The 21432-nt window shown below is 39.8% G+C and overlaps 2 protein-coding genes across 2 annotated transcripts; one reads left to right on the top strand and one right to left on the bottom strand.

Annotated features, from left to right (window-relative positions):
- Window positions 1-1516: 1516 nt before the first annotated feature.
- On the top strand, window positions 1517-8727 carry LOC101158146 (cell adhesion molecule 3-like). Its single transcript, XM_078938931.1, has 6 exons — window positions 1517-1529; window positions 2954-3259; window positions 3329-3589; window positions 5417-5504; window positions 5596-5632; window positions 7424-8727. Exons 1-6 carry the CDS (start codon window positions 1517-1519, stop codon window positions 7496-7498), a joined length of 780 nt encoding a protein of 259 aa, XP_078795057.1. The 3' UTR covers window positions 7499-8727.
- A 1431-nt stretch (window positions 8728-10158) lies between these two features.
- pck2 (phosphoenolpyruvate carboxykinase 2 (mitochondrial)) lies at window positions 10159-18641 on the bottom strand. The gene is made up of 11 exons (XM_004080957.4): window positions 18316-18641; window positions 14633-14839; window positions 14372-14556; window positions 13315-13385; window positions 13052-13187; window positions 12794-12981; window positions 12550-12712; window positions 12257-12472; window positions 11675-11812; window positions 11398-11493; window positions 10159-11297 (listed from the first exon to the last, which is right to left on the bottom strand). Exons 1-11 carry the CDS (start codon window positions 18345-18347, stop codon window positions 10828-10830), a joined length of 1902 nt encoding a protein of 633 aa, XP_004081005.1. The 5' UTR covers window positions 18348-18641; the 3' UTR covers window positions 10159-10827.
- Between the last annotated feature and the right edge of the window lie 2791 nt (window positions 18642-21432).

Below are 21432 nucleotides of genomic sequence, written 5' to 3'. Positions count from 1 at the left end.
ACATGGAGACAAAGACTATTTAAAGACTGAAGCACTCTTGACTTTACACTCCTCAACTAAAAATTTGACAACTCTATTTAAAAAATCTGGTGATAAATCCATAGTTTGAGAAACAAATGAGACTTTTGTGTTTTAAAGATCCACTGAGAGACTTTAAGTGCAGAATAAGAATCAACTGTTAAAGCTCAAGCTAAAATGAGTCCTTATCATTTTATAATAAATAACAGTTTTTCATGAATGATAGTGATGTTCCTCCCAGTCTCAGCCATTAGACCATAGCTCTTACTTAAGATGTGAGTACGTCATCTTAATTAATTTACCATAAACTTTAACACTCTGCTGTTCTTTGACAAATAATAGGAAATGGGTTGCAGGGTGACAATCGTCTAACACCTATAGGGTCCAAAGACTTCCTGCTTCTCGTGTTCAGCTGCTGATCGACGTTTTCAAAAAGGAACAGATCTCCTTGAGATTGTTGTTTTATTCACAGCTGATGCTTTTGGTGAGAAATATTAAAACTGACTCTATTTTGAAGATTTTCAGACATTTTCAAAACATTTTGAATCTAACTGTAGTATCTAGTGAAATATATTACTCTTTGTTTCTCAGCTGATTGCAGGAATCTGATGGCAACTCTGTATTTGAACCTGCTGACAGTCAACAGTTTCTTCTTTCTTTCAGGTGAGCAGCTTTTTCTGATTCAGCACTTAAAACATTTAAAATATTTGGTTATGAAATAATTCAAATGTTCCTCATGTGGCAGATGAATTCCAGTTTATAAATCAGGAACTTTCCTGAAGGATGATTGTTATTGCATGAGGCTTAAATGTGAGATTATAGTCTTTGATTTAAAGATTATCTTCAGCAGCTATGAAGTTATTTAACTGATGTATTCTCATTAGAATGTAATGCAAACAACAGATAATAGACAACAGACAACAGTCGTAGTGCTCTTTAATTGATAAAAGGTATTAGAAAAAAATCTCTTTGCTCCACAGAAAACATCTCTGTCCTGCTTGTGTTCGACTTGTAGTCATGGCCAGAAATATCATCCCGCTTGCAATTTTGTAACACGGAAGAAAAAAAAGAATGAACATTTCCAGAAGGATTTGCAACAAAGGATTGTTTAAATTATATATAATAAAAACATTTGTCCAAGTTAAAAACAAATTCAAGCTGAGCTGTGGGAAAAGAGTACAACAGTGTCAGCTGGTGCTATGTGCTGCACTATAAATGAAAGGGGATGCTGTCATGGGATACACAGGAGGACAAAGGCAGAAAAAGGCAAGCCTACAGTTTGCTGAAACTTTGTTCATTTGGTTTTGGAATTGGTTTAATTTCAAGCCATTAAAAAAAAAAACGTACAAAAAAAGAGACATGTACACTCCCTGGCCTCTCTACAGACACACCTGCCCAACTGCTCATTATTGCAAACCAGCCAATCACAGCGACTCAGTCCATTTAGGCATGTAGACATTGTCAAGATGATCTGCTGTGTTTCAAACCGAGCATCAGAATGGAGAAGAAAGGTGGTTTAAGTTACTTTGAATGTGTCATGGTTGATGGTGTTGGTCTATTCTTCCTACCTCGTATCAATGGTTCAAGCTGGTGGTGGTGGTGTAATGGTGTGGAGGAAATTTTCTTGGGCCTCTTAGAACCACATTAGAATTGAGTTCTCAATTTATTTGCAGTGCAAAAAACAATAAACACACGACTTTTAAATAGCTGCAACTGGAATAATTTTCCCACACACTTGCAAGGGAGCTGTGATTGTAGATGCAAAATACAATGCTTGATTTACTGTTATACAAGAGGTTATAAAACAGCGTAAACTGCAACATTTACCATCATGTATAATCTTACTATATACTTGGATTTAAGAGCATGTTTCCTTTTATACATTATTGCAGGCGTCATGGCAGTCTGTAATAGGGAATCACATCTCTACATCACTGCACCAGAGATGATGGAAGCGCTGAGTGGATCCTGTTTGCAAATTCCATGCAGCTTCACACCCAATGAAATTAAAGAAATGTTTGATGAAAGACGAGAAATATATGAAGTGTGGATCAAGAGTTCTGCTGAATTTTCCAATAATCCAAACAATGTTGTTTTCAACAGAAGTAAACCTGTGAACCTTTATGAAATTAGATTGATTGGAAACCTAACACAGAAAAACTGCACCACTGTGTTCAATAATTTACACAGAAATCACACAAACAAGTACTTTTTCAGAATTGAGAATGGACCATTTAAGGCAACTGCTGCTTGTAATCCCATTCAAATAACAGTACAAGGTAAGAAAGTGTTCTTTTTATTATAATTATAATAAGCACTAAGGTCTTTAAGTTGAAATGGTTCAAAAACTGAGGCTAAAATTAATATTTACTGTCCGTCAGAGCAGTGAAGTGGGGGAACCCCCCCCCCTTCAGATGTGTTTCTATCAGAAAGTCAGCCTGTTGTTACTGTCTTTCAGCCTTTGGTTTTTCCAATTCACTAATGTTTTGCTTTTGAATAGATGCTACATTTAGCTAATTTTAGAGCAGAAGTGGTTTGTTGCATTTTTGGCCACAACAGGCTTTAAGGGGTTAGTCCATAGACTTCCTGATTTTAAATACAAATGTTCTCTTCCTGCATGTAGTCCTTCATAACAGTTCCTCCTCTTCCTCAGCAGTCATAACTTTGAGCACCATCACCACAAAAAAAGCACAACTGTGCCTGTGACAAATTCATTGATGATTAAAAACATCTGCTTCCATCTTAAAAGGATCCAATTGGTTAATTGGGAGTCATTTTTAGTCATGTAAAAATAGATCTGCTGTCATTTCTGAAGCAACAATCCCAATCTAGTGAAATTTCTGTGTTGCATTTAACCCACAGGAATGAGGTTTTAGTTTGACGATCTTTCTTTATATATTTAAACATGTTTGAACTGTTTGATGTGAAACCACAGATTCTGCTTGGAGTCCCAGCATTGAAATTCCAGCTGATCTGAAGGAGGAGGAGTCTGTCACTGTCACCTGCTCAGCTCTCACTCCCTGCCCTCAATATCCTCCTGAACTCACCTGGAATCTCCAAACAGACTCTCAAAGACAAATTGAGGAAAACACAAATGGAAGCTTTATAACTAAAATCCAGAAGAACATCACTCTGTCAGACTCTGACGATGGATTCACCATCAGCTGCTCCGTCAGATATCCTGTGAACAAAGGAGAAAATGTGAAGACAGCAGAGACACAACAAACTCTGAGTGTTTCATGTAAGTGATCATCTTCATCACGGTTCAGCTTTTCTGATCAATCAAATAATCAGAGTTTCCATTCCTCAGATTCTCCTAAGAACACCTCAGTGTCCATCAGTGCATCAGGTTTGGTGTCAGTAGGTAGCTGGGTGAACCTGACCTGCTCCAGCAGAGCCAAACCTCCTGTCAGCAGCTTCAGCTGGTTCAGGATCTGCAAAGATGGAGACATCAAAGTAGCTGATGGAGACTTTTACAGCTTTAGTGTGGCAGAAAATGCAGAGTATCGTTGCACTGCAAAAAATCGTATGGGAAATCAGACATCAGAAGTTATAGCTCTTCGTATAAAAGGTAAATCCTTAATAATACAAACACACTGTTGTTGGTCGTTGTTCCGGTCTGTTGTGGTGAGGAGAGAGCTGAGCCAGACAGCAAAGCTCTCAATGTCCCTGTTGATTTTTGTTCCAATACTCACCTATGGTCATGAAAGATCGAGGTCCCAAATACAAGAGGCTAAAATGAGCTTCCTCGGTAGAGTAGCTGGGCACTGCCCTAGAGATAGAGTGATAAGCTGGGTCACCTGGAGAGAGCTCGGAGTAGAACCACTTCTCCTTCACATCCTGAAGACTCAGTTGAGGTGGCTGGGGCGTCTGGTCCGGATGCCTCCTGGACGCCTCCCCGGGCATGTCCTAGGCGGAGGCTCCAGGAAAGACCCAGGACACGCTGGAGAGGCTACGCTTCTTAGCTGGCCAATGAAACGCTGGACACCTTTGCTTAGATTGCTGCCCCGACGACCCGGTTCCAGATGAGCCGAAGAAGGTCATGGATGGATGGACAAAGATTTGTTAACATGGCTCTTGGAGGTTGAGGGTTGAAAATTAATGGATGAAAAGCACAAAAATAATTCATTACAGTATCAGTCACTGACCTAGACCAAAACATGAGTGATCAACAATTCAGTCCCTGGAATAACATGCGTGAGGTAGTTCAGATGACCCAAGGGCTTAAAGTCCCACTCCGATCATCTTTTGGTCTATTGTAAAAGCGTTCCCAGTGGTATTTAATTCTATTTTGTTGTTTTTAGCCAAAACCAAAAAACTTGTGTCATTGTCGAGGGCATAGTTTCTGCAGAGCGGCAGTAGTTCATTATAAATATTTCCTCTGAGTTGTGGGTGGGACCATTGATGTTGAGTAACCCCACCCCCACCTCCTCTCCCTTTTGTAAAGTGAAGCCTGTGGCCTGCCCAACGTTTTTTCAACATTACAAATACTATTTTTTTTTAGTCTGCTCCGGATTTACAAGGATCAGGATAAACAAATACTCAGAAATGTAATTTGAATCTTAAATTTCTCAAATACATGTCCTCCATCATCAGAAAAAGGCCACAGGAACATCTCAAAAACACCAAAAAACAAAATTTTTGGCAGTGTGTCCTTAAGATTCAAACTCAAGAGGTGGAGGGCTTTAAGCTTGACATTTGAGCTTTTAGTAAATTTGTTGGTTTCCCTCAAGAGGATGTGGTCAAAACAACGCCACACTTAGAATCTGCAGAAGAAAAGCGTGGCTCCTTTCTCTGCAAACTATTGTCACAACATGGATGTTTGAGGGATATTACCTACATTATACTGTGGGTCGTCAAATTTCAAATTTTAGCGTACAACTACTGTGTAGGGGGTCACGATTTGTCTCAGAGAAAAAGCATGACAGGTAAAGTCACGTCTAACAAAACATGGTGTTAATTTATTTCCCAACTGCTTTCATTTGCTCAGTTTGAATCGTTTTGATTAGTCTAAACCACCAAATGGTTACCCAGGGCGGATGTGGCTGCAGCTCACCATTCCTTTTGAAAGAGGGGCCGTTCCGAGAGAAAATGTCACACTGTTGTGTGACAAAGAGTGGAACTTCATGTTTGACTTCCACACTGGTTTCCTGTGGTTCACTTACAAACCAGTACAGACGTGTCTCCTACAAAGACGTTTCCACATGAATCAAATGTATCAGAAAATATCTTTTTCTAGTCCATTTTTACACCAGCAACATGCCATTAAATAAATCTGGAGTGTACTGTACTTTGTCACAATTATAGTTTAAATCTTGACCCCCAAACAATAATAAAGGTATAGAAATATCCAAAGTGAAAACTTTCCTACAAAAGTGATCCCCCTTTTCTTCCACAGACTCTAATGGGGTCAGTGGTGTTGCAGCTATTATTATTGGGATCCTCTTGGGAGCTGCTGTGCTCTGCCTTGCCATCATCATTTACTGGTTAGTACAACATATTTTCTTAGTGCTATTTGGTTTGCCACAATCTTGTTCTTTTTTATGTTTTAACTCTCAGATGTTCTTTTTTTTCAAGCTGCCAAAGATCGAAATGTTCAGATAAATTCAAGGAGGTAAGTTGAAATTTGAGGGTTTGTCTTTCTAAATATCATGAAATTGTTATTGGTTGCTTGCATGGACAAGAAAATCCTATATAAGTAGGACAAAGGCATAGAAGTGGGATGACGTTGACCATGGAATCCAGATCATCAAGGTGTGGGGATCAGAAAAAGGGCCAAGAAGGAAGAGGAAAGAAATCGGACCCTATTTTAGAGAAGCAGCTTGTGTATCATCTGTGCAAGTTACTGACAACAACTAGCCCTGAAGTTGTTGCAAATTATTAATGAGGAGGGATTAAACCGGCAATAGACTAGTAATTTAGTGACCTCGTGGTAGAGTGTCCACCCTGAGATTGGAAGGTTGTGAATTTAAATCCACCGTAAAGTCATCTCAAAACGGGACCCAATGCCTCCCTCTTTGACACTCAGCATTAAGGGGTTGGATTGGGGGGTTAAACCCCCAAATTATTTCCGAGCGTGGCTGTGTCTGCAGCTCACCGCTTCCCCAGGGGATGGGTCAAATGTGGGGAACGGGTTTCACAAACCTGAGACTTAAAGGTCTTCTAATAAAGGTTACGCCACAAAAGAGCTTGCTTTAATTGACAACCTTCTGGTGACTGTTCCTGAAGCCTGAGTCACTAGCACCCATTCAGGGGGGTTGATTTGCACCACTGCTTTTTGGGTTCTTTGAGCTTGTGGGGGATCTTAGGGAGGTGGGGCTGCATCTTAAGGTGTGTCTTGCAGTTTCCTTGAGCTTCGTATGAACAGCTCAAAGGACATTGTTGAAAATGAAACAAATTTTGAGTACGATGATTTTCTTTTTTTTTTATCATTGCATCAAGAGTATAATGATAAAGATCATTTTTACCACCTTGCGGATAATACGCTTCCTTTTACTGTGTTTTTTTTGTTAGTTTCTCTCTGCTCGCTATTTGCTGTTGACGAAGTAATTTCAAAGAGTTAAATAATACTGGGTGTGGAAATTATTTTAGATATTTTTTTTAAGTGTTCAGCCCCAAGGTGTTGGGGGCCCAGGTGATCTTTGCCTAACGGTAACCCCGCCTCTGCTCTAGTTATTGGTGTGGTGCAAGTACTCACTCCTTTCCAAAATGCCACATAAACGGGGTGCATGTGATATTTAAGGGCCTGTAGGATGAGCACACAAACTACCCCCTGATTTGCTCAATTTTTACTTTCTAAAAGTCAGGCTGCATGCAAGGATTTCACACTTAACAGCTATAATGGGCCCCTTGTTCAGTGTGTGGGATTTGGAAGGGGTTCCGGTTAGAATCACAAATCCGTTATTACTTTAACCTTGCAGTTTCTAATTCGCTCGCTAGCATGCCTAAAAAAAATACTGGACATGAACATTTTTACTCTACTCACTGTAAATTCAACCTAGCTTTGTCGTGCGGGCCACCTGCAGGTTTACCCATTTTTCACGGCACTTCACACTGTATGCACCTGTAAGGGCAGTCGTGACTAAATCTTAATGAAGGTGATGGTGGACTGTAGTAGACATTTACCAGGCAGGTCAAAGCTCTCTGCCTGCAAGTATTTGTTTGTTTCTATTACTTGATGAAAAGTCCATAACAAGGAGAAAGCAATGTCTTATGTGACAGCTGATATGTGCTTCATTTGAGACACAATACTAACGCTGAGTTGTGAGATCTATGAACTCTGCAGTCTTCCCTAAGTCTTTGTGTGTTGATCCAGATTTTTTTGTTTTGTTTGAGGATTCTATGCTGCTTTGAATGTGACAAAAAGCTGCAGAGGATCAACTTTTCGTCTGTCTCCCTTCCACAGGAAGAGCCCATCTATGTCAACATGATGAATTTCAAATCAGCAAAGAAGGAGAAAACGTCAAGAGGAAACCACTAATGTAATCTAATATTGAAATGATGATTTTCTTTATGACAAATTCCAGTAGGACTGCAGTGGTGTAGTGGGTAGCACTCTTGCCTTACAGCAACAAGGCAGTAGTTCAAATCCCAGTCGTGTTCTTTTCATATGAAGCTTGCATGTTCTCCCTGTGCATGTGTGGGTTTTCTTTAAGCACTTCCTCCCACAGTCCAAAAACATGCTTGACGGATTAATTGGTGACTCTTAACTGTCCCCAGGTGTTAAGGTGAGTGTGTGGCCGTGTGGCAGACTGGTGACCCATCCAGTGTGTACCTCTTCCTTATCTGACAGTAGCTGGGAAGGCTCCGGCAGTCCAATGATAAGAAATTGAATGGATGGACTGGAGTTGAAGAGGGCTGCATGGTGATGTAACATTTGCACTGTGACTCAACAGGGAAATATCTGTGGTTTAAATTCCAGCTCGCACATCTGTGAGGCTACTTCAGCTTACTTCCAGGCAAAAAAACACAACTTTAGGTTGATTTGTCTCTCTAAATTTGCGCTTTTTAATGTCTTCTTGCTTTTCAGAGGCAAAGTTCTTAAAGTAAAATTGCAAATCTACTGTAGCGAGATCTTATTTGACACAGAATGTATCTTATTTTGACAGGAACTTATATGTGCTACTGTCAAAAGTAATTTCATATAAAATAATACTGTTAGATTTAAATTATTCTAAATATTTAAAGCTACAGTTTACAAATGAATGGTTAATGGCCACAAAAACATTAAAAAGTGTATCTTTTTTCATGTTGAGGTGAAAGTTTGCAGCTTTTGCTGACTGAGTTGATTACCAAATGTTGCAGACCCCTGACCTAAAGGTACAAGAAAATTGCCAACATTTAATGTTCTAAAATTAATCTAATGATCCTGTTGTATCATCATTAACTTGTAAATATCATCTGAAAATCCTGCTTTATGATGAGACCATGTGTTCCTTTTTGCTTCTGTTACAGACAAGGACTAAATGTCTATTTAACCTCCCTGGCTGAAACAATAAGCTTTAATTGGTCAGCACAGGAAAACACAGAAATGATGCAAGCTCTCTGCATTTATTGTTCAACTTTTTTCTTTTTGGTACCTGTACATTACCTTCATGGTGATGCTACGAGGGGCATCGGTGTGATTTATAGTGCCATGCTGGAATACTGTATCCATATTATCACTGTAGGATCTGAGTTCTGATAATAAATATTTATTTTTATCTTGCATGAGTAAAGAGTGTTTCTTTACAGAGGAAAGAACTGTTTCTTCTCAGATGAAAAGAACATCTCAGCCTTTCTGGATTTACCTGTGTTCTGATCCAATTTGTATCAAAAAGAAAGCGTTCTGCTTAAAGAATGTCCATTTCCATCTAAATGTAAAATGCTCTGTGGAACATCTGTTGCTTTTATTACTATATTATATTTTTTTGGATGAGATAATAAGGTTATAGGTTAATAATACATTAGTTTCGGATAAAAACTGTGATGTGTAATGCATTACAGTTGGAAAGTTGCACATATCTCTACAACACTGACGTTTATTTGCATTTTTTTCAAATTACAAAAAAAGTCTAATTTGCTTACATCAAAATGTGTTGATTTCAAAATTGCACATGCTGTCAAATCTTTTGATTAGAAAACTAAGGTTTCTGTTGTTTTTTTTTCCGTTCAGAGAAGTATCATTTTATTCATTAATAGTGACTTCATCAACATGTGTCTTTAGGCCTGACAGTGAGTTTTGACACCTTCAGATTAAAGGATCGGTTATCGACATATTGCACAGCACAGTTTGCCAAATTCTTGAAACATTTCTGCACTTTACAATATTAAGTGCAACAAATGTTCTTGGATTAAAACTGCTAGTATGAACTTGATGAGTTTGCTCCTCCGCCATGTGGACGCCAGTCCTCGTCTTTGTCCCTCCTCCTCCTGTGCAATCGTGCCCATTCTCCTCACCAAACTGAATTATTTTTTAAGTAATCATTTCTGTTTAATTCCTGATGTTAAAACCTGAAACAGATCTATGTTTTAAAAACATTGAGAAATTTCCTCAAAAACAGTGTTTATGACTTCTGGTCATGGATTTTTGGATCAGCTTAGGAAGTTGTGAGCAGGAGGCTCACTTTCCCTCCTATAGTTGACGATTGTTGTCAATACGGAAAAGCTAAATTAGAGAGCTTTTAAAATGATGCATAGTTTCTTAGAAACATGTTTATAAACGTATTTTTCCCCTAGTTTTCACAATAATAACCGGAGTAACCATTGTTACAATAATTTAATTTCCAACGCAAAAAAAGTTTCAAATGTCATCCTAAATTACAAAATAACAATTATATATCACCAAAAAAAGGTTTACAAAAACTGATTGGTTGTTTTTCGTTCTTAGGATTTTAACTTAATTTAAAAAAAGGATCCCACATGCTCTCTGAACCTTCATTTTGTGATTTTTTTTAGGAACTTTTGGCTGTCATTGTTTTTCCTGCCAGCAGCTTCTGCATTTTACCACTTTCTCTTATACATTTTTCTGTCCTTTTAGTCTTAAGCTTCTAATTACTTTTAGGACCAAGTTTTGGTCCTAAAAAACTGAATTATTGCCAAAAATATTCACTCAGCTCTCAGTTCTATTTGTAATTTCAGAAATGAAGACACCACAACACCCACATTTAAAATGGTTTATTCTTTGCACTGGTAAAAACGTTATGAAAACACCTGAGAACCTCAGGGGCAGATTTGGTTCAGCATTTCACATTGTGTGTGTAAACATCAGCTAAAATCAGACGGTTGAATCACAAATGTTACAGAGGTCGTTGTATAAATAATTTCTTAAGCTTCTGTAATGAATTTCTGACAGATGTCTCGTCACCGTGGTAACATCAGAGGATTTAGCGTTGGAATTCATCACCGTAAAACCTTTATGTTGGTTTATTGCACTGCAGCGCTTTGGGCTTCAGCCTTAGAAGTCGAGCCGCCCGGAAGCGGGATTGTTAAATTCTAAAAGGCACTTAAACTTCATGATGAGTTGAATCTTCAGCTTATCAAGTCAGCTCCAGTTCAAGTATTGAGACAATAATGCAAAGTGAAGACTCCAAAAAGTGTTGTAGCTGCATTGTTTCCCCAATAAATTTCCCTTCGGGTAGAATTCTGACTGTCTGCGTGTACAGAGATGACCCGAAATGCTTTTCTGCTTTTCCCTGATTCAGCACAATTTTTGCCCAAAAAGTTGCTCTACTACAAACCTTTTTTCAGAATTCCCTGTGTATGTGAACCCGATCAGAGGCTCCGACCAGGAGTCAGGATGACCTGAATCCAGTTTCCTGTCAGTTTCCTTTATTTGTGGACTCTGTCCTCCAGCGCCTTCAGCTCAGCCTTCATCTGAGCGGGCAGATCTGCTCCAACTTGCTGGGTGAAGTACGCTTGCAGCTCCTTGGTCTCTTTCTGCCAGAAAGACTTAGGCACGTCAAACAGGGCCCCCATATCCACCTTGCTGCCCAGACCCTCGGTGTTGATGGCGCCCTCCTGTGGCAGCCAGCCGATGATGCTTTTCTTTGCCGCCTCGTCCTCCCGCTCTCTGCCGCAGCGCTTGAAGATCCACTCCAGGACTCGGGCGTTTTCACCAAATCCGGGCCAGAGGAAGGCTCCGGTTGCCGGGTCCTTCCTGAACCAGTTGACGTGGAAGATCCTCGGCAGCTGAGTGGGGGCCTTTCGGCTCTGCATGCTCAGCCAGTGAGTGAGGTAGTCCCCGAAGTTGTAGCCGAAGAACGGCCGCATGGCAAAGGGGTCGTGCATGATCATCTTACCTGGAGGGAAAGAAGTCAACCTCAAAGAATGAGCCCCAAGCCTTTGAGCACCTTAAAAGTTTGTCGTTAAATATAGAAATGACGCGAAAGAGTTCCTCACCTTTGTGCTCTGCAGCTGCTGTGGCCTCTGACCTCATTGCAGCTCCAACAAAAACCCCATGCTGCCAGTTGAAAGACTCATAAACCAAAGGAACTCCTGGAAACATCAACATTTAGCACGAGAAAATCAGATTTGGAAAAATCTTCAAAAAATATGAAAGAAGAAGAAAAAAACATTCTTTTCCTGCTGTTTTTGGCTTAAAGAAGCCCAAAGAAACTAAGGTTTAGATCAAACACATCAATCTGCTTTCTGTATCAGGAATCAGAGGGATGTGAACCTTCTGGCCTCCTGCCACCGAAGATGATGGCGTCGATGGGAACCCCCTCCTCGCTCTCCCACTGAGGGTCGATGATGGGACACTGCCCAGCGGGGGCACAGAAACGTGAGTTGGGGTGAGCACAAGGTGTTGAGCTCCCTGCGTACAAACAAAGGTTTTATTGTTAAAGACCTTCTCAGATTAAAATCGGGTTTTTGATGTTTTTAACATGTTCTTGTGGCATTTTTCTAATGATGGAGGACAAATATAAAGACAGACAAATCAGAGATTAATTTCTAAATACCTACTGCAACAATGTCCAAGAAAACAATCTGTTTTTTTGTTTGTTTTGTTTTTTGGCATAAATCTGCCAATTCATGTTTAAAAGAAACACCTTTAAAATAGATCAAAAGATGATCAAAATGGGACTTTAGCTTCCTTTCTCAGTGTTTAAAAAAAGCAAAATATTTATTAGAGGAAAACAGACTTTTTTGACTAATATTAATCCAATAACTGAATATTTAACATCTGGAAGAAATAATAATAATTTTAAATGTTTTATTGTTTTGGTTTGAACAGGAAGTGATGTCATCCTGGTGTTACCTGGCTTCCAGCTTTTTCCATGCCAGTCTGTCAGTGTGATCCCTGCAGGAGGGGGGTCGAGTCCCTCCCACCAAACTCCCCCGTCACTGGTCTCACCCACATTGGTGAACACTGTGTTCTTGACGATGGTCGCCATGGCGTAGGGGTTGGTCTTGTTAGAGGTGCCCGGAGCCACGCCAAAGAAGCCGTTTTCCGGGTTGATGGCCCGCAGCTTACCTGCAGAGAGGAGGACAGTGCTGTCTGAAGCCCCCATGTGCTGAGTTCAGGAGCTGCTGCGGGAGCTCAGCTGTCACCTTGACTGTCAAACTTCATCCAGGCGATGTCGTCGCCCACACACTCCACCTTCCAGCCGGGTAGAGACGGCTTCATCATGGCCAAGTTGGTTTTTCCACAGGCGCTGGGAAAAGCCGCCGCTACGTATCGCTTTACCCCCTGAGGGTTGGTGATGCCCAGGATCTGAGAGGACACAGATGACATTGTGTGGCGTACAGAGATGCATCAGCTTTCACAACCTCCCAGTTTTACTGTATATCTCACCAGCATATGCTCAGCCAGCCAGCCCTCATCCTTAGCGATACGGGAGGCAATGCGGAGGGCAAAGCACTTCTTCCCAAGCAGAGAGTTGCCTCCGTAGCCGCTGCCGAAGGACAGGATCTGCCTGGTGTCTGGCAGGTGTGATATCAACACCTTCTCTGGGTTACAGGGCCACGAGTTGTTGAGAGGAGCTGGAAGGCAGGAGGAGAGGATGAGTGTTTAAAGGGAAACATGATTTCCAATCAGGATGAGGGAATCTACCTGTGAGAGGTAAAGGCCGACCCACTGAGTGCTGGCAGCGGACAAACTCCACACCCTCTGTAAGTTTCTGCAGAACCGGACTTCCCATTCGTGTCATGATGCCCATACTGGCCACCACATACGGCGAGTCTGTCACCTGGCAAACACGAGAAGTTCACCACAAAGTTCAGACATTCAGAGGACAACCAACATAAAAAAACAACAGATTTCTAATTACAAACACAGAACAGCAACTCTGAAAGTTTGACATTGACTGCAGTTACCTGTACACCATATTTACTGAGCGTGGAGCCTACAGGGCCCATGCTGAAGGGAATCACATACATGGTCCGACCTGAAAGTAAACAGCAGCTTAACCCAATTTCTTTTTAACATTTCTTTTTTTTTTTAAAGGCCAAATAAAAAGTTTGCAATGAATTGTGTCTAATATCAGTTTTAAAGTATGGGAGCATGCTCCCATATATATGAATATATGAAATTGTCAAAAAATACAGTAATGCATTTCCATCCATGCATCTATTTTCTTAACCTTCTGTATCCTTTTGAGGTCACAGGGCTGCTTAATCTGTCATTTTTATTACTTTGAATGGAGATGTTTCAGGTAACCAAGAGGTTTCAGTTATACTAAGTTTCTTTGGATTTAAGTCCCAGTTTGATCATCTTTTGATCAGTTTTTAAAGTGTTGTTTTAATTATGATTATACTATTTTAGCCAAAATAATAAAACCTCATTTTCTAGGACATAGTTTCTCCAGAGCGCCAGTAGTTTATTGAAAAATCACCTCTGAGTTGTGGGTGGGACCATTGGCACGTAGCAACCCCACCTCCCTTTCCCATCACCCATAACTAAGAAGAATCTGTTTAGTGTTAAAACAATACTTTATGCTTTTTTTTCCCCAACAGGCAATTCTGTTTGTTCAAGACAAGTTGGTTTAGTTTTTGTGTTGCTGTACTTTTAGCTGATTTGGGAACAGTTTGTTCCATATGAAGAGCACTCAACCAAAACAGGTTAACAGTGAAAGACTCAAGGTATGCCATGAATCGCACTTTAGAAAAACAAGTTTTACACACCTACACATTATTAAACGAGCCTGAAAGGAAATATTTATCTCTGACAGCCTTTCCGTCACATCTCCCTTTTTATGCTGAGTCACTTTCAAAGAAGTCTTGGAGGGACACAAATGGGTTTTTATTTACCTTTTTTCCCTCTTCTTAAACATTTTTATTCGTAGTGATGTCTCATCTTTGTCAAGTTTAATCAGTTAACCCTTTAAATCTTTTTACAGAGTCATGACACACGAGTGGCATCTTGTCAGAGTACCTGCCATGCTGCCGGGAAAACGGTCCCGTCTGGCTCTTTCCCAGTCCGACTCACTCATCCAGCTCCCCAGCTGGCTCTTCACCCCCCCAGCAGGAATTGGGACAGTGTCTCGCTGGTTCTTGGTCACGATTACGGTCTTGCTCTCGACTCTGGCCACGTCCTTTGGGTCTGTGCGCGCAAGCCAGCTGCCGAGCAGAGAAACCGTCAGTGCGGTGCAGAAAATGGGGTTGCAGACGTGCTGCTCAAACCAACCAGACTCACCAGTTTTCATATTTGGGAAGCCTCTTGACCATGCCGTCCCGCTCCAAACCTGCCAGGATGTTGGCCGTTTCCTCCGGGGTGCCGGTCACCACGTGGACATTGGCGGGTTTGCACTCGTCCGCAGCTCCCTTCACAAAATCCGCCACCGCTGGCGGTAGTGAGGGAATGGAGGCCAAGGATCGAACATTTACCCCGACACTTCCCTGCCTGAGAGACGAGGAAAACAAAGTCTTACAGATTTTAACGTTCAAACCAAGATTAGACAGCATCTGTGTGTGTTTTCGGATTTCCCTCTCCAACAAAACATACCCCATAATCTAAAAGTAAGGAAAAATCACACAGTACAGGAGGAGAGCCGTATGCAAAGCACCATGAAGATTTCTTTGCATGCTGGGAAGCCTGCAGGATGCTGAGCTAATGCCATCCATGTAATATTGTAGAAACACCAGTCAAAGAGCTGTTGCTGTGTTTACTTGTAAGCACAGACGTGTGCGGGTGTGGCACGCAAGCAACTGCCAGACGCCTCAATGTGCCATGCGGGAGCTGTGGGAGGTTAAGCCTGGAATTTGACATTAGGGCTGCACGATATGAGGAAAACTCACGATATGCGATATTAGTGATCAATATTGCAATGATGATATAACCTGCGGTACATGAACAAATAGCAAAACAACCAAAAACACACAATTTCCATTTCACCACAACAGTTTAAAAATTAAACTCCAAATAACCCTTGTCTACATAGGAGGTGAACATCTAACAATAAAGAGCTCCATCAGGTTGGTCAAACATAAATAGATTTATATTTTTCGTTTGTTTTAGCACATTTAAGGTTACCATTTATTGCTACATTCGCCGTCTTCTGCGATATGCGTATTGCACAGCTTGATTTTGCGATAACGACAAATGTGTGATTTATCGTGCAGGCCTAATGGACATATTACACCAATAAACACCAATAAAAATCTGAGCTCTTACATACTGCAAACAGCTGGTTTACAAAACAAAATTAAGAATCCGCTCCCTTCTGAAACCAGAATTTGGTGGTCACTTGAGAAACTGCAACATCTGACAACTCTGGGATGGCTTCAAATTTGAGTGCAGAATGTTTGGACTTTAGCTTTCATCTAAGCAACCACAACAATTTTGTTCGAAACCGGACTTTGTTGTCAGGTAATCGGAATTTGCAATTACACGTAAATCATATTCACTCATGTAAACGCGTAAATCTGGTCTGAAAGTACCAGTGAATTTGTAACCGGCAGCACGTTCAGAAAACAGCTTACAGTGAGTTACTTTTGCTGTCAAAAACTAAATAGAAGTTCTGACCCAAGTGGGGTTTCTGCCTCATGTGAGGCAAACGAGTACAGTCTGTGACTGCCCACAGCTGTGGAAGGCTTTAAACGCTGACGTCAGCACACAATCACTCACAATGAAAGTGCTGACATGACAATGAGTTGTGTGCACCTACCTTTAGCATGTCAGCATGTGTTTACATGACTTTCCTTTGGACTCCACTGTGGTGAAATTAACAGATAAGTGACTTTCTCTAGTATTGGGCCATAAATCGTTCCAATAGTTGCTGAGCTGTTTCACTAGAGGTGGAGGCTTTATTTCATTCCAGGAAACTATAAATGAACTTAGTTTGTGGAGTGGAGAATCATTTATTGACCTTAGCAAAGAAATGAAGCAGAAAATAGAAGAAAATTATGAAAGAGTCTCACTGCTGTCGTCTCATGGACCCTACAGAATGCCATAAAAAAATCTACTAAATAATAAAGTGATAAAAACACAATAATCTAAGAAAAAAAAACTAACATGACAAAAAGAAATGCTTAAAATTGAAACTCAAAACACTCATTTTTTTACTTTATTGAATATCAACTAAAAATTTTATGACATATAACAAATATTACAAAGCATGTTTGTTTCAGGCGATGGTCAATAAAGTTTTTAAGAATTGACTTGGAGTTTTCCATTGGCTGTGTGTGATAACTGGAATGAGTGACTCCTCCCCTCTCACATTCTGAACAGGAAGTACCCTCTGGTTCCAAAAGCCAAAATCCCTTCTCCTAGACTTCTATAGAGAAATCAACAGCCGTCACTCAGTCATTCTATTCGTCAAATTAACTGTTCTTCATCTACTACCCTTTTTTAACTGCTTTTACTACCTTTTTGTTGCTAATCCTATTTGTTTTTCAAGATGCGTTTTCTTTAGTGCAAGTTATTCAAATTGGCCAATCAGATGCCTTAATAAAAGTAGGTGGCCTCATGTCGAACATTCAAACTGTTTGATTGACAGATTTGATGTAGCCTTCTTTCAAGTGGTAGGGGTGTGGATTTCCAACAAGCTCATTCCTGATTGGTGAGAGTGGTTGCCACAGAAACATTGACTGCTTCGTGACATTGTCTGGCAACTTCCATATCATAAAAAAATGGCAACTGAATTGTTCCAAGGGTGGCGTCACACTCACTCGGTCCAGTTCTAATATACAGTCCATGATTTTTTTTTCATAGTTAAGAGGGAAGCTTTTAAAGGGATCGAAACCATAAATTATTTTTTTATTTTTTGAAAAAAAAAAATTCAAAAAATACATTTATAAAAACTGGTAAATGTTTCCGACTCTGCGTTTGTGATGCCGTGTTTGTGGTACGCATGTCATTCTAGCTGACCTTTGCCCCTCATACGTTATGAAGAAAGTGTTTGTGTCCTCTGTCCCGTGACACGATTCTTCGTTTCCATGAATCGGTCTGCTTTTACCACATGAAATAAATCAGTCAAACCCCCCAAACCCCAGACTGTCACGTTTGAGCATAACCAGCAGGGTGGTGCTCAGTATTACTGGGATTAGGAAAGGGACGGGTTGAATCAGGATTAAGGAGAAAGATGCACTGCTGCTGATTTAAGACGTGATGAAGACAAGGCCAGTGGGCTTCCTACTGCTTTTTCTCAGCTTTGCTGTTTTTCCTCTTCCTATATGCTGTCAAGGCAACCGGAATGCTATTATTCAGCAGCGGCCACGTCACAGTGCACACGCCTAAAGGCATCTGTCAGATGAGAAAAGTTGATCTTAAAACACACCTCCAAGTCAGTGAGCCAATCCTAACACAACACAGGTCCTCAGTGCAAACACTCCCCGACACATCCTGCTCGTCTGGGACAGAGTCTACCTGTGCTGCCATGCACGCGTCATGGTGAGGTGAGCACACACGGAGAGCACACACAAGCACATGCGCCGGGACATTCAGTGACAACTCCAGCAATGAACAATCCCTCAGGCAGAAAGCAAACAAAACGTAGAGACCCACCTAAGACTTCAGACACGTGTGTGCAGAAAAGTATAGGCATAAAAATCCATGCAACAACTTCATGGCATCAACATAAAACCAGAAGGGCGGTGGTTGCAAAATTAAATTGGACCTTTATTTTGAAATCTGAGCTGATTTCAATTAAATAGTCAACAGGAGGATATATAGTTTAGGGATACTGGAAGTCAAGTTTGACAAGTTTCTAGTACAAGTTAACACAACGGCAGACACACAAAACACACACACCCTCAGTGTTCAAACTAAAAATAAAAGAACAACTCTGAAATTGAAAACAAAAGCTACATTGAGAGCATTTTTACTAAATAATTTGAATTTCCACTTGATTCCAAACATAAACATGTGTGATAACTCACCTCCTTATAACTCCTAATAGAAGGCACGACATCTTTGGTGGAACAACTCAACAAAAAGTGTAAAAATGAAAGAGGTCTCTGCTGTCAGTAACAAGCTGCTCCAGGCTCATATCTGTGCTCCAAAGGGGACCTTGCACTTTGGATCCAGTCAACTAGATGCTGCCCTGGCCCCGCTCCACAGCTCCAGCGGACGGAGGACCCCGCACGCAGCGCACGCACGGCTTTATGGGCTAAAGTTCAAAGGCTGCCTCCGCCTCTGCGTTTGCGTCTGCTCACGTCACCATGCAGATGCCGGGACGGAGCTCACATCTGGCCGAAAGGAAACCGGAAGTCGGGACCAAAACGCGGAAATGGATTCCGGAGAACACACAAAGCAAAACAAAAAACAAAAAACTCACTGAACTAAATATTTTCTATTCGCTTTGTCTTTATAAATGTAACATATTCTTAAAATAAAACAAATACAGTTCTTTTCTTGTTATTTTTCAACTTTAACTTCATTTTAACACTACAACTCACACATTATTTGTTGTTTTGTCGTGTTTCTTTTTCTAAAACACTATTTTAAAAAAATCTAGTTTAAAAAAGGAAAAATTAAGTGTAAAAATAAATATATTTGTTATCCTGCTTTACTTTCACATTGAATTTATGGCTAAATTAAAATAAAAGCTGTAGCTTTTACAACTCAAATTTATAATAGTTAATTTACAGGCATCAGTTCAAACAACTCCCCAAAAAGTGAGAAAAAAGCTTACTCACATGCAATTTATTTAAAAAATGCTAGTTTTAAAATAAGTTTGGATTTTTGCCTCAGCTGCCTCATTTGTTTTTTTCCCTATAATGTCAATGTTCAAATATACATTAACAAATCAAACAAACAAACATTAACGAGGAAGAAATATTAATACAAGAAATAGCAGTAACAAACCGTCTCAATGATAATAACAACAAATACCAAATAGAATACATATAAAAAATGTAAAAAACAAACAAACTTTAAACTATAGATCCACAAGCCCAACAAATTCTAATATATCACAAGTCTGGACAGCTTTACAGTCTAAAGAAAATTTCACAGATTATAGCTTTAATTCGAATTAACAAGAGATTGAAAATGTTTTTTTAGATTAAAATTTACATTTGACTGTTTGCTTGATTTCAAGCATTGTGGTCAAAGCAATAAAGAATTCACACAGATTTATCAAACTCATTACAAAAATCATGAAATGCATGGATTAAAAAAAAGGGAATAATAAAGACATGCTGAGCTTGATTTATTGCTTGAAAAGGTAAACATTTGTGGATACGAAATTTTGCTGTATTTTTAATAGATTAATTAAATGAAACAGTTTTTTGTGAGAGCTGTTAACAATGTAAAAATTTTGTCAGACCAACCTGCAAGGCTTTCTGGAAACAGCGTCTGTCAAACTGCACTTTCAGTTTTTAAGTGAGCTCACCAAAGCAATCTTCAGGGTTGCACAGACACATCAAGAGTGACATTTTATGGCATAGATTTAACTGTAAGTTTAGTCTGTTTACCTTTTTTTGACTTTTTCTGAACATATTTCCATGTGTGCCCATTTTTTATTCCCCTTAATGTCCAATATAACATTCTCATTCGGTTCATTGGTGTCCTATAAGAATCATGAATGGGAGTCATCTGGATTTAACTGCGTGATAGGAGCTTCCTTGCAACATGCATCCAAAACAGGTGACAATGAAATAAATAGAGCAGAAAAGGAAACTGTAGTAAATATTACACAAAAAAGAACCTACAGTAAAAGTAACCAACTTTTATTGCCAAAATTCTGAAACACTTTAACTGAAAACTGCCCTTCCATTGATTAAATAAGAAAATAATAATCTCTATGAGATTTGTGATTTTTATTTAAAACATCAAACCCTGAATAATTGAAATGTTATTGTTTGTTTGATAAAGTAAGAAGTTTTTGGAATGCTGCCTGACACTTTATAGACAGTTTTCCAGGTGAACATTGTTTTTGTAATTGTTGTCACAGTGCTGATAAGCCTGTTGAATCAGTGACAGAGGGTTGGCTGCTTTTTTTGGCGCTTCAAAGTCTTACAGGCCTATAAAATGTGTTTAACAGCTCCTAATTAATTTCCTGTTTTCTTTGTTTTATCTGTGCCAATGTGACCCTTTATTTTTTTCTTGATAGGCAATATAGGGATGGGGAGAGCTGGCATTGTTCTGGGGATCGTTTTGAAGAGAAAAAGAACTGCAGAGTGGGAGCGGATGAAGATTTGACCGTCGAAAGCTCTGAGTTAAACTTCACCCATCTCTTTGGTGATAATGCCTGCAGAGTCAGCAGTTGTCACTCCAGGAGAACATGCACAACACGTACACATAATGATTATAAATGATTATGAGTCATGGCACCCCAAGAGCCAGACAGAGTTCTTGAGAAGAAATAATCAAACGGACAACAGTTCAAACAAATCAAAGCCTTTACAAGGCTACTATAAAGCCACTATCAAGCATGGTGGTGGAGGATTGGTGATGTGGGCTTGTTCTGGAACAAGATTTCTTGTGGCAGGGTAATTATGAATTTTTATGTTTTCAAACTAAGGTTCCTTTTCTCCAACTACTCTTTCCCAGAACTGTAGAGTAAATTATTCAAATAAAAACAAATCCCTATGGTGCCAGTTAGAGCTTACCGCGTTTGTGATTGACAACTTCAACATGTGGCGCTTCTGCATCCAGCTCTTTATATTCCTGTTTGTGTAGTTTTAGTTCAACAATTTGCAAACTGCACCTTGAGTCATAAATGTAACTGCATAATACAAAACAGATTTAAAATCAAAGAATAGTTATACTAAATACAGTTATTATACACAATTCTTAAAGGTTGTGCATGTTTTTCATTAAATGCCTAATAACAAGCTAAAATTTGACGGGCAATGAATTTATTCCCCTTACCGTATAAATAATTTCTCAGTTAATCATTTTACTGTTACCATGAGCTAATCAAAGCTAAGATAAACAGTAAATGACTTTTAGTGACAATAAAATCATATGTCTAAAACAGTATCAAGTCCAAGGATTTCTATGTACAAAGAAGAACTGATGCACAATCACAACTGAAAACATTCATCACC

The sequence above is a fragment of the Oryzias latipes genome, chromosome 20 (assembly GCF_053564925.1).
Source record: "Oryzias latipes strain Hd-rR chromosome 20, Olatipes_Hd-rR_3.1".
Classification (NCBI taxonomy): domain Eukaryota; kingdom Metazoa; phylum Chordata; class Actinopteri; order Beloniformes; family Adrianichthyidae; genus Oryzias; species Oryzias latipes.
Note: the sequence above shows the minus strand (reverse complement) of the source record. Positions and strands in the feature narration are given on the sequence as shown.